The 13,558-nt window shown below is 35.8% G+C and overlaps 1 protein-coding gene across 1 annotated transcript; it reads right to left on the minus strand.

Moving 5' to 3' along the window:
* Positions 1-954: 954 nt before the first annotated feature.
* LOC124173076 lies at positions 955-8,314 on the minus strand. The gene is made up of 6 exons (XM_046552589.1): positions 8,282-8,314; positions 6,723-6,836; positions 5,497-5,631; positions 3,871-3,996; positions 1,933-2,091; positions 955-999 (listed from the first exon to the last, which is right to left on the minus strand). The coding sequence occupies exons 2-6, from the start codon at positions 6,783-6,785 to the stop codon at positions 955-957; spliced, it is 528 nt and encodes a 175-aa protein (XP_046408545.1). The 5' UTR covers positions 6,786-6,836; positions 8,282-8,314.
* Between the last annotated feature and the right edge of the window lie 5,244 nt (positions 8,315-13,558).

Consider the following 13,558-nt stretch of genomic DNA (forward strand, 5'->3'; position numbering starts at 1 on the left):
TATGAGAGTAATTACCTGGGTAGAGCAGTTCTTATTCTTGCAATGGGGTGGAATGCTTCTCACAACATGTGTTTACGTAAAACATTCCCTTTTGGTACATTAAATTTACGAATTTTTAGGATATGCATTAATCAGTATTTATAGCGAAATTCGTTTATAATACCTATGTATTCAAAGGTTGGCAAGAGGCTATTAAAAAAAGCCACTGTAATTTAGGCTCACGACAAAGAACTAAGAGAATCATATTTTATTACATTAAGAGGGCTTTTTTTCATAGAAGTTAAATCGGATATTCTATCGAATTTCACCGCAAATGTAAACTTTGAATGTAGCTAACAGAGTAACGTATATTTTAGATGCACATCATTACAATATCGCTCCTATAAACTTGCTAGTAAGTCATAAAAATAACAATTAAACATCTAACCTTAGTGTCTCCAAAAATTTTTCTAGGTGATGATCAACTCCGTCAATATGAAGCCTAGAATTCCGTTTAAAATTTTGAACCAATCAGCAGAACATACAGAATGTAATTCCTCGCTTTGATTTTCAATAAATGCAACATTTATGTGTTTAGTTATTCCACCTTATAAACAAATAAGTGACCAGCACCTTCCTTGAGTGGGTCACTAAGTGCCGGAGTGGGCCGAGGTAATCCCCACATGGATAATAGGAAAGGGTCGGACCTCTCGCGCCGAGGGACCCTAATGGCGGTTGGGACCCACTCTGCATTCTTGACCGCGAAACTGTGAAAACACGGCCTTTGCCCTTTTGCTTCGTGAGAAAATTCAGGCCGTGAAATCACACCCTGCATAGGAAAGAGGTTAAAGGTCACGGAAAATATAGAGCAAGAGTGAAAACCATGCACGGATAATCCGCAACACGGATTAACCGCAGCTGGATAATCGGGAGTCTGCTATATTTACAACCTCCTTTTAAGCATTCATTTTTCTGTCACTCCGTATTTCCGCCGCTGTAATCATCAACTGTACTGTCTGTCTGCCAAACAAAAAGCATGGATGCTAGTAGCAATTGCTATGCCATACTTTTAATTAGCAGGGTTCCTGGTCTAACTAACTAATAAAATTCACGGTTTTTTCCCAGTTTTCACGGTCTTAACATCATCAAATTCACGGCCTGTTGATGTGCCATTTTGGGTAGAAGTTTTGCTCACATAACAATCATCGGCCGCACATTGACAACAAATTTAATAAACATGACAGACGCCGTGAGTGAAAACACAGCAATGAATGTGCTATCTCTTCTTACGTCACCTATCGTTAGTAAAATGCAGAGCCTGGTTGTGAGCGGAAAAATGGAAGTAGTAGGGTAGTAAAGAAGTGAAGAAGTGTCTGATTTTTTCCCAGGGTTAATGATCACTGTACCAGTTACCAGTCTTCCAATCACAGGTCAATGTGTTGTCATGGCACATGAACCAATAACTTCTCTGCAAATACACTTGTGTATATAAATGCATGGGCAGTGTCTCCAGGTGACTCCGCATTGAACATGATCGAAGTATCGATTTTTCTCATCATCAGTCATTCATAGTTCTGCAACAAATTTGGAGAGATTTTTAACGTTTTATGATGATATTCATGGCTATTTCCAGGTTTTTTCATGGTAGAATAAAATCATAGCTTACTCACGGTTATAAGGTTTTCACGGTTCAGTGGGAACCTTGATTAAGGATGCTTTTAATTGGGGATGGATCCAGATTTTTTTTCGGACCTGGATTCAGACCGGATCATTGATTTTCAGAGCCAGATCTTTTGGATTGGATATTTTCAGATCCAAATGCATTTTATTTTATTAAATATTGAGCGAGAGTTATATTCATGCATGGATAATCGATGGCCAGATAATTGTCGGAGTCTGCTGTACTTAGTCTACTATAAAAACTGTGTCAATCAGCAAGTATCCCATACTCACCACCTTGGTTCCAGCATCACTGTTTCTGTATTCATCCCCTTCATCCGAATCACTCTCCAGCCTCAGACAGAAGCTCTCCTCCTCATCGTATTCCTTAGACTGCTGATCCCCGGGAAGATCGCCTTCCGATACATCCGCCTCCGCACCACCTTTGAGGGCCTGTCAATGCACAAGGTATTCAGTATTCATTAAAGTTCAACCAGTTCAAAAACCACACCAAAGGTTTTTGGGATCGCCTCATGGGTGAGCCAGAGTTGGAACCCCTTATTGGCCCATTGGTGGATTAGCATTTAAAGAAAAATCAAACAAAACAATAAGAATGGCGTTGCAACATTTTATGAATTTTTGATTTATTGCAGTCTCCCAGACTGTACGTCACTGCTAGTGTAACAAGAATTGTTCCTCACTGGTTAAGGGTTAAAAAATAAATGTCCTTCCTTTACCATGGGAGCATTTTTTGATACATGTTATGCCTTTCATGTAATATAATCTTCATTTGTTAAGTATGCAATTGATGTCATTTTATTCAAGCGATACCATAAAAAAATTAAGGTTTCTTTAGCGAGAAAAAAAAATGTAATTGAAACTAGGTATCCATGTGAAAAAATGGGTCAAAATCTGATGCTGCTGCATTTCAGAAAAATATTTCCACACAGGAAACTAATTTTTTCAGTGAAATTAATGGAAACAAAGATGAACAGCAGGCAGGCAGAACCACAATAAATCAAAAATTCATAAAATGTTGCAACACCATTTTTATTGCTGTGTTTGATTGTACTTTAAATGCTAAACTATTTTAAAACTTGCATTGAAATTTTTACATTACCAATACAAACCAATTTTTAAGTAAAATTTTGCACAATGATAAGTAGAAAAAAATTATGAAAAAAGAGCACTATATGCAAATGTCAAACCTGGGACCTCCAGGTAGTAGCCAAACACCATTAACACTCGGATACCACTCCTTCCTCTATGGGAATAAAATAGACCTATGAATGTTTAACTGCACTTCTTTTTAAAACCATTGGTTATGTAATTCCGTATGGGGGTGATTTGTGGACAGCTCCAGATGGACTACAACACTAAAAAGTTTGATTGAAGTCTGAGACGTGGTTTTCTTAATGAGCTATCATTTATCAGTACTAGGATGTCATATTGTAAAATATACATCCTCATAAGATATGATACCAGGATTTAACATACTAACATATAAGGCAAGTAAACTACAACACTTACGTACAACATAGAAATGAATAAACAGCTGCTTTTAAGATAAGAATACTTGTTTCAGTTCTTTGTAACTTTCAATTGAATGGGTTACACTGCCTGTAAATACTCGTGCATCAGAGTAGCAAAGAGAACAGGAATACTGAAGAAGGGTTAGTGTACCTTCAATAAACAGCACCGCTGGGAACCCACATTCCTACATTGGAGGAATACAGCTCTTTCTTATTCACCGGAGGAAAAAAAGTTAAGGTTGGTCACTTGTAAAGCTAGAGCTTTAACGCTAAGCATGAGCCAGTAACTAACAAGCAACTATGTGAGACTTTTTACACCTAAATAATGGGTAGCTTCTGAAAATCACAGGTATAATGTGCCATCACATGAATAACAGCACACACATGAAATACTTTGGACGACCATGGTGCACCACCTCCCTACTGGAGGGCTAATAAGGCTAAGTTTATCTATCCCAGGATTTTATATAGTTATGTATAAGGCAAGAAAACTACTACCAAATGAACAACATAAGAAGGAAAAAAACTGCTAACATTTAAATAAGATAACTTGTTTGAATTATTAATTACTTTGAATCAAATGGGTTACCTTTGAATCTGTGTAAAAAGCAGAATGCCCTATGATTTACAATGACAAACGTTTAGATTTTTACCTCCTTCAACTAATAATTACATTCCCTTACAAGGATTCTGTACATACCTGGGCATTCTCCTCCGGAGATAGTTCCTTCTTTGCCCCAATTGGCATCGCGTCCAGGTCTGCCACAATATCTCCCCTACTCTGAGCTTCCACCTTTTCACCTTGGAAAGCAGTTAAGGTATTGGGCTGCAATATAATCCCCAATCATCATCATTAGCGAATGAGGTACAGAGACATAGATGTGCTTTTCAGAATTAGTCACACGAATAAAATAAAAGTTAGTTTCAAATGGATATATTCTTCATACTATCCGGGGAGGTAATTAATGTCAGGAATTGATTATGTTTATACTTGTCATTAAATTTACCACTTAACTATACTCCCAATGCTTCTTATTTTCATTGCAAAATTCCTGAAAAATCCACGTCATTATTCTCTGGGCAACAGTTCCTGGAGATGTAATTCTCCAGATATCATCTTAAATTATAACAGAAACTTATATTATGGGAACACTTTGCATGAGAATCCAGACGCCTTAGGAAATAGCATTCATTCATGGAAAATAAAAAGGGGCAACTACAGAAAATAATTTTAGTTTATTTTGGTTTATAATTTGGTTTAGAGACATCAAAGATTTTGACAAAAAAACTTACTCAGACGAGATACAACTGACGGCCATTCTGAGTTAACGAAAAAGAGAAATCTTTAGATTAATTTCTAATAGGACAAAAGTTGCAAAACTTCAATGGGTAAATATGAAGATTTTTTTCTCTACATGTAAAATTGATAACTGGTGTTTTCTTGAGGTATTTTTACATCCAGTGACTTAATTAAGTTTTTATGATGTATATTTCCACACAACAACATTAGTTTGCCTGGAAAAACCTGAATCCTTCGCAACTAATTTGCACAAAAGATTTAGACTGCGCTTTCAAGCATATCAAATTGTTTCAGGAGTAAATGCACTTAATTAATGAAAAATTATAGACTACAAATGATAATTTCTACAATTTAATATAAAACTCCACCACTGATGAAGGTTACAATACCCTTTGTCTTTTTTAAGGACATCTCTATTCTTACAAACAGACTGATATATTATGCTTTAGGAAGCTTAGTTACCAGTGATGATGAAGCAAGAAATAAATAGTCAGTATAATAGCACAGGCACCGAGAACACTAGAAAAAAGAAGACTCCTACAATTGAGAGTATTAACACCAAAATAGGGAAACAGTATATCTGATACTACATTTCAAGCATAGTAAAAAATGGTAGCCAGGTTTCAAAATGGACAGCTGCAGAAAAGTCAAGATTGGAAGCTTTCAAAATGTGTCGCTCTAAAAGATTACCGAGGATAAAAAAATGAAAACAAAAGAAGGAAGTGAAAAGAAGAGTGGGAGGAAAGGGAAGTCTTCTAAAACCCTTATCTTAATTGGCCACCTCATTAGATGTGATGGCCTTATAAATACAATAGTCGGACAAAAAGGAGAGGTGGACAGAGAGTAGGGAAAAGAATAGTTCTGTATGTTTCTCATTGGCCAGGTTATTAAGGATATAAAAAAGGCCATATACATGAAAAGATAAGCAGACGTTAGATATTAATCGGGGGTTGCATGAAACCAATTTTAGTTCTGTTAAATTATGATGGTGATACAGAAAAAAATAAAGTACATTAATATTATTACCTGACCAGAAGAGTCTTGATGCATCAGTTTATTTGAGACACCAACAGAGCAATCATTGTGTACATGAAGTCCTTCTTCATCATCGCTAATCTGATCTTCTTTAACAGAAGAGCACTTGTAGGTTACCCGATCACTCTGTTGGAAAGAGGGACAACGATGGATACCCATTTTAATCAATTGGTACAAGAAGATATAGTTTTCATGAACAAAGCTTGAATTACAAAGTGTACGTAGAAAATAAATTATTCCTGATGAACGATTCTGGTTTCTTTGTAGAAAAGAGATTAACTTGATAAACCAAAATGATTCAGCCAGTAAAATTCTTATTCATTCTCAAATAATCTAATAATAGCCGTAGTATGAGAAGAAACAACTTTATTGGGAAAATCTTGGGAATAAATAGCTTTTTAAGTTGTGAACCTCCCGGATCATTAAAATTAATTTCCAAAAGGGAACAAGGCCAAGAGCACTGACTTCTAAAAAAATGATAAAAATCTAAGACTAAGAAAAATCTTGATATTTCATTAAAAGTGGAAGTGTTTCAAGACTATGAACAACAGCAGCAGAAAATTCAGTCAGAGTAAAGAAAAATCAGTTCAGATCACTAAAAATTTATATCTTTTGGCAATCAACTTGCATTGCAAACGTCAAACACCCCATTCAAAAATGGCTAAGAAGGTTGAATCCCTAGCCTACACTATAAATTCCTCTTCACTTTCATCACAAAATCCACATCTGCTTTTTTCTGCACATTTTGATTCCTATGAACATCAATCCCTCATAAGGAATGCAAGTTATGTAGTTGAATTTGGCTAGCAGCTACATCATGATGTCACGATCAATCTGTTTCACTGTACCTCAGTCAAAAGTACTCAGCTTAACTCTCAATTACTAACATCCCCCCTTCCACTCAATGGTAAATGGAAGTAAAACTGTGTTTGTGTGATCACATAACAAATGACTGCTCAGTGCCGAGATGACAGAGAGCTTACTTGCGCAGAGAGCAAAGTTGAGTGGTCAGTTTGGCAAAATACACCAAATCAGTTCATTACATTTTATTTTAATGATTCAAAGATGAAAGCTCTTCTGTAGTTGTTCATGACTTTTGTTGGCAAAGGCGAGGCAAAATGGTGTACGTTCCTGCTGAGGGGTGTTGGGAATAATCCATAAAGGAATGACAACGTGCCATAGGAAATTTAAATTACACATGGCAAAAGTACACTCACCAGGTCATCAGTGGCCAATGGGTCAGAGGCATCACTTCCAGCTGGATCTGACGTGTACTGCATAGGATTATTCTCCTCACTGAGGTGATCTTCATTCTCATCTTTTATATGAAACTAGAAAAGGATAATGGGCATCACTCAATAAAAGCAAAATATTAATAACCTCATTCGATAATATAAACTCCTCTTTTCATTGGTACCACTCCAGATGGGCAATATACTCGTGAGATTCTTGCAGATCAGAGATCAAAGTCTAGAATATAAATGTCCAAATAGGGAGAGGGAGCTAGATGACCAGGAGCACATTGAATGAGAGTTATGGTCACTTAGAGTAGGGGCATTGCAGTGGGAACGATTAGTCGAGGTTCCAGTGTACATTGAATTGTGTTCATCTTTTCTTCACCTTGGCTTATAAAGAGGTGCTACAACAATCTATGCTAATTCCTCAGTAGAATTTAAGCACGAAGATAGCCTGAAAAAATACGAGGGCAATCATGAGACATAGCCTAGTTTTAGCCACTACCAATGGCTAACCCACGGGATAAGAGACATTTTTTCGACAGATTACAAGTGATGTACAACTGATATTGACTTGCATGAATAAAGATTTGTGTGGTACGGCTTTTTGCCTCAAAGATTACTACTAGACCAGATCAACAACTGAAGGTTGCATAATGGTGAGTGACTTCCCATAAAAATACTTATATTCACGACAGACACACCCTATTTCTTCAAGCAACCAAGAAATTTCTACAAGTGAAGGTGGTTCACTTTAGGTTTCACTGAGTATAAGAATAAAACTTACCAACTTGTCATCCCTTTTCTCCTCAAAAACACTAAAAGAGAATAATGGGCATCACTCAATAAAGGCAAAACAATAATTCCCTCAATCGATAATGAAAACTCCTGTTTTATGTGAGACCATTGCAGCTGGCCAAAATACTCATGAGATTCATGCGACTCACATATCAAACTCCGGCATATAAACGCTCAACTAGGGAGGGGAGAGCTACGCCACCAACATCACATACTTAGAATGAGAGTATTGGCCATTTACAGCAAGGGCACAACAGTGGGAACGATTCATCGAGGTTCCACTGTACATTGAATTGTCTGCATCATTTCTTCACCTAGGCTTATAAAAAGGATTCACAATAGTTTATGCTGGTTCCTCTGTTAAAACAATGGAGGATGATGGCTTGAGCAAATAGAGGCAATCATGTGGCAGCCTTGTTATAGCCACCACTAATGGCTTGAACAGAGATTTGACAAGGGTATCCAAAACTATACTCTACGGGATAGGAGACATTTCTGTCAACAGATTATCAATACTGTACAACTGCTATTGACCTGCATGAAAAACATTTGTGAGGTTCCACTTCCTGCCTCATGTGTCACTACTAGAAAGAACAACATCTGAAGGTTGCATTATGCCAGTGACTTCCCACAAAATACTTAAATTTATAACAGACACACCCCCATTCCTCATACAACCGAGAAATTTGTAAAACTGAAGGTGATTAGACACAGTTTTCACAGTGAATGAGATTAAAACTTACCAAATCATTGTCCCTGGGCAATAAGCAGTCTGGCACAGGAATGTATACTTCAGTCATTTGGGCTGAGCATGCGAACTCTGAAGTCTTTTCAATGACATCTTGAATGCAGTCCTTAGTCTCCACACAAGGCTCCGACTCCTCATCATCTGCCCCTCCTCCTTCAAAACTCTGCAGAAAAAGTAACAGGGATAAACCTTTATCTCTTTAAAACATACATATTTGGAATACTATAGGCATTACGAAGAAGAATGATTCACATATTGCCTCTGCTATTATGTAAAAATAGCCTGGTCTCTGCATGCCTGTTAATCAAATACTGAAAAGGTACAGTGCAAACTGAAAAAAAAAATTACCGGAAGATCCCTGATATTCCAAGTAAACAAAGTGTCTTTTCTAAGTATCTTGGGGACCATAGAAGCTGCCCCTTCACAGCAAAATAGACGACAGAGAATGGAGATTATTCAGATGCATCTTTTTTCCGTTTTTTTTCAAATCATGAGAAATCAAAAGAGACTGAAGATTCAATTTTTTGCAGTTAAGAAAATAAATAAGTCAAGTTTCTTATTCTTTCACTCAATTTGCTTCTGCAATTATAATTTTTTTAATAGTATCTGTTAAAAGGCCAAAATCACAACTTATTCTTTTCTCAACAGTACAATCATGGAAAAAACAAGTGGAGCATGTTTTCAATGTATTTGTTATGTGTTCTCTTTTCATTGCATATGTTCTCTTTTCAATGTATATGTTCTCTTACCTCTTGTTAATACTCAAATATAAACTCTGGAAGAGAATACAGGGTACAATATCTATGCAGAAAGAAAACAGACCTCAAAATCATCTTCTCTTCCAAAACTTTTTCAAGAAACGGTTTTTTAAATTACCCTGTTATTATTATCCTTAGAACATGCTAAACCAATCACACAGAAATTATGTATTATGCTCGAAAAAAAAGTTCTTACTGCCTGTCAATAGATAGCACTGATTGCTGCTCAACTTTGAACTACCAGAATCATCATGACTCAAGCTCAGACATTAGTTAAACAAACTGCTCAACAACCATGATGAATACGTCACGGCATTAGATACTTAGTGTTGAGAGAAGAGCACCATAATATTTTAAAAAATTAACTGAGAGACTGCTATAACAGAAACACTGTTACAGGATTGGTATCATTGCTTCAAAGACAATCATTTCAATGATGACAATGGTCTATGTGAAGAAAGGCCAAAAACCTCCAGAGAAAATCCATTGGAGGCATTGCTCAATGAAGATCAATGCCATACTCGAGAAGAGACTGCTTTGTATTTAAGTTACCCACCAAGCCATTTCCAAGGAATTGCATGCATTGGGAATTTAGTGCCAAGAAAGGAAATATTGTTCCCAATGATTCAACAGTAATTCCACAGCATGAAATGCTCAACCTCACATTACAAAGCCTAGAGCATTAAACATTAAAACCTAACTGAAAAAACTCAAATGCAAAGGCTGAACGCACCCAACTAATTCCTCAGACATTGAATCATCTGATTATTATTTGTTGCATTCAATATTACATAGTCTGACAGATCATCAGTTGCACTCATAAGAATGCATTGAAAAATGGCTTCATTCATGCAAAACCTCACCACATACCAGTATTCAAGCTCTGCCACAATGATGGGGAAAAACTGCAGCTAGAAATGGACAACATCCTTCCTTTTACACCACTCCCATAAGATATTCTAATAGCTACATTTCCATAATAGGGTGGGCAGAGCCTTATTAATTAACCACAATTTTAAATTATTAATCATATCAACCATTAAAATACAAAATAAAAACACATCACATACTAAAGCTTTACTTCCATAGTTAGGTGAAACAGTTTATCACCACAGTTAATGAATGCACACCTGCATGAACTCAAATGTATTCTTAAAAAAATCAGCAAAAAACATTTATTATTCCTTATGCACTAACAATAAGACAATATTTCTGTGAACACACTCCAAACTCATTGTACAAAATTAATTCACAAATTAAAACAGAATCGCATTCCAAATATCACGAAATTAGTATACAAAATGTTATCAAAACAAATAAAAAAAGTTTCAAAAGAGTAGACCTCAAAATAGATAGTTAGAATTAAGCTACTCTGAGCATTAATTTGGAGCCCTTATTTATGCCAATAGCCCCCCAAAAAATTAAGAACGCAATAACCTTGCCAGGCATGCATACCATAAAAAGAATTGTCACAGGTTTTCCCTGCGTATAAAATCGTTAGAATTTACATGGGAATTCCACTGGGTTAGGTTCTCCAACTCTATTTCACAATCAGCTGAAGTTTCGATGTACGAGTTGTCCATCGTCAACAGGGCACCTGGACAACTCGTCAAAATAGAAATGTCGGCCATGATGGAGTAGGAGAATTTGGCCTGGTGTAACTCCTGACTAAGCTTTTGCATGCCATATCCTTTGCAAAGATTTTGAAGACTGTTATGAAGGATAAATATCTCAGTACCTAAAAAAATGTATCCCCTAACACAGGTAATCTTTGAACTTATGCAAAGGTCATATTTAAACTTGCTAACCACAAAATTTGTAGAAAACTTTCAAATTTTATAATGTACTATAGAAATAAAATAGTTTATCTAAAAGATTACATAAAATACTCTTTTTATATGTAAAAATGTAAATAATTTTTAAAGGGCACTAACAGAAATGGTTCTAGCCAAATATGCTGTGATTTAAATAATCAAAGTTGATGCAAATATAAAAATTATATTCCAATATTGGAAAATAGTAAACTAAATAAAAATAAACTTAACAAATACAGAAAAGATATACCACATCAAAATTCCCAATTTGCTTTCTAATTTTACATTTTTGATGAAAATGTTTCCTGGGTTAATTTCTCTGCACTTAAATTAATTTCTAATACTTTGCCAATTTTGCCTTCATTGTAACCACCATCTATTCAAACAAGATGACTTGAAAATAAACAATCCATTTCAGAAACTTCGCAAAGATATTTTAGTTACACATAACCATAGCCTAATGAGATCATAATTAAAGGTAAGGAAGAGGCTCCGAGCTAAACAAAGAAGCCGATTAATACGTTCGCGTGCACATGAGACTGTATTTGACAACGCATAGACAAACCAATTTCTGGGTCTCTGACACTTCAATCTTTAGCAGCAAATCGTCAGGGATTTTTTTGTTCACTTTAACATGCTCCTTTTACCTCATCAAATACTTAAAAATGTAGCGTGGTATAGCGCAGTGGGTAGATTGCCTTTTTGGGTTGATAAATAGTGAGTTTGAATGCCATTCTTTCCTGGATATCGTAGTTTAGCACACACTTAATTTCACTAGATGACAAAATGTCTTCCATCGTCGCCATTGTAACACCAACAGCAACAGTAATAGGACCCGTCCAAGGATTGACAGATAGGGAAAAACCAAATTAACGGGAAATTGGACTTGTTACACTTTTCCGTAAAACGTTTCGCAAAATATATCATTCTTGATTCCTACTTTTGTCTACATAAACCAAAGAGTTTCACCATTAACTCTGCAATACTTATACTACACCAGTCTTCAAATAAGAAATTACGATAAGTACTCACCCTGAAGCAACTTTTTCTAAGAACTGCGTCTGATTCTATACAAATCTTTTTGAAAACACTGAATTCCGTAAGTTTCTTCAAACACAGTGGACACATGGTAGTGGGCAGGCCATCTCCCACAGTAATCTGAGATTTTAATAAACACGTTACACATCAATAGAGTTGGGAATCAAAACATGAAATGAAGTAAGCACCATTTTAAATAAAATCGATAACATTTAATGTGCCACTTACTTGTAAGCCAACTAAATCATGTAGGGCATCCTTCACAGTTATATTGTACGCTACATTTGAAGTGAATATGCTGTAAAAACAATCATGCTTCTCCCTACAAAGTCTGCAAAGGTCTATTTCTGGATTCCTATCTGAAGATTCCGTGAAAATCCCGATGGTGCGACTCATGTTTTCGATTCAAAATCTTATTTACTTTTTAAATCAGGTTTATCGTCAAAGAAATCATCTACTCAGCATTGACATAGATCACAAATTCCAACAAGGAAACTACATTGACTAAGATGATGAGTGAAAATATAATACTTTAGAATGCTAAACGAAAGGAACACAAAATCCAACAATTGATGAATCGACGGAAAGATATATCATGACTCAATAGCTTGGATTGAGAAATTTTTCAACAATTTATGACACAATTGTAAATTCTTTGGACAAGCATCCACGTCAACATTAATCCACAACGTTCACTTGTTATTATATGACTATACAATCAACCTCTGTATAGAACCGATGTTTTCTAGTTGCCATTTTATCCGCCAGTAGCACACCTATAGAGCAGGCCAAACATCCGTGTTTGAAGAGTATTTTTTTTCCATTTCAAAAAATAAAGGACCATTTCATTTAAAATTCATCATATTATCGATTAATTGTAGTGTAAAAATGTTTGGTTAAAGGTTATTCAACCACCTGACCGGAAACAAAATATAAGCCCAACTTCGGCGTCCGCTAGGTCAGATTACATCTACAGTCGTTAAATATGAGAAAGAGTTAAAAATTCTGAAATGTAGAATTAAAAAAGGTTAAATATATTTTTACTTTTCAAATAATGTAATAAACTAGCATATATATCACTTATTGTTGGAAATATTTCATTTTTCGATTTTAGGCCTTCTGCATACGCAGTCCTCTAGCGGTGCAATATGCAAATGAAGTCCGGTATGTAAGCTAATCCTTGCTATCACGGTCAGTTAATTGCAAGGCGTCAATGAGCATGGAGCTCGTGGAAAATATTTGATGTCTTTTCTGTTGAAATGCGATTTATTTTTGAGGTCCTTGTCAATGTGAGCTTTATAAGCCCTTCTCCTGGATTATTCTCAAGTTTTTGCGTTATCGTAAGTCATATAAATGAACGTAATGTATTAGAAATTTGTAAATCACTGAGTGCTGTGTGGATGGTTTGTTTGAGGAGTGAACTGGTTTTACAGATAAAATGAGTAATTGCTGTGAAAACATGAGTATTACCACTGGGAATTTATCTGAGTCTTCAGAAAGGAATTCTGAGGGTACTCCGTGCAGACGTTGCATGAAGAAAAATTATTATTGTTACAACATATTCTTTTCAATTGCAGGAAGCCAGATAATTGTAAAGGATGCCTTAGGCGATTTTGTTGACTTACAAGTAAGTGAGGGTTTACATTTTATTGATCTCCTCAG

This window comes from Ischnura elegans (assembly GCF_921293095.1).
Source record: "Ischnura elegans chromosome 13 unlocalized genomic scaffold, ioIscEleg1.1 SUPER_13_unloc_4, whole genome shotgun sequence".
NCBI lineage: Eukaryota > Metazoa > Arthropoda > Insecta > Odonata > Coenagrionidae > Ischnura > Ischnura elegans.

Excerpts from the sequence above, each read along its gene's own strand:
- LOC124173076 (XM_046552589.1), bottom strand. The coding sequence starts at position 6,785 with ATGCAGTACACGTCAGATCCAGCTGGAAGTGATGCCTCTGACCCATTG. Across the intron at positions 3,997-5,496 it reads ATCAAGACTCTTCTGGTCAG|CCCAATACCTTAACTGCTTT; the intron begins GTAATAATATTA and ends ATTATATTGCAG. Across the intron at positions 1,000-1,932 it reads GTGATGCTGGAACCAAGGTG|ACAGACAGTACAGTTGATGA; the intron begins GTGAGTATGGGA and ends TTTGTTTGGCAG.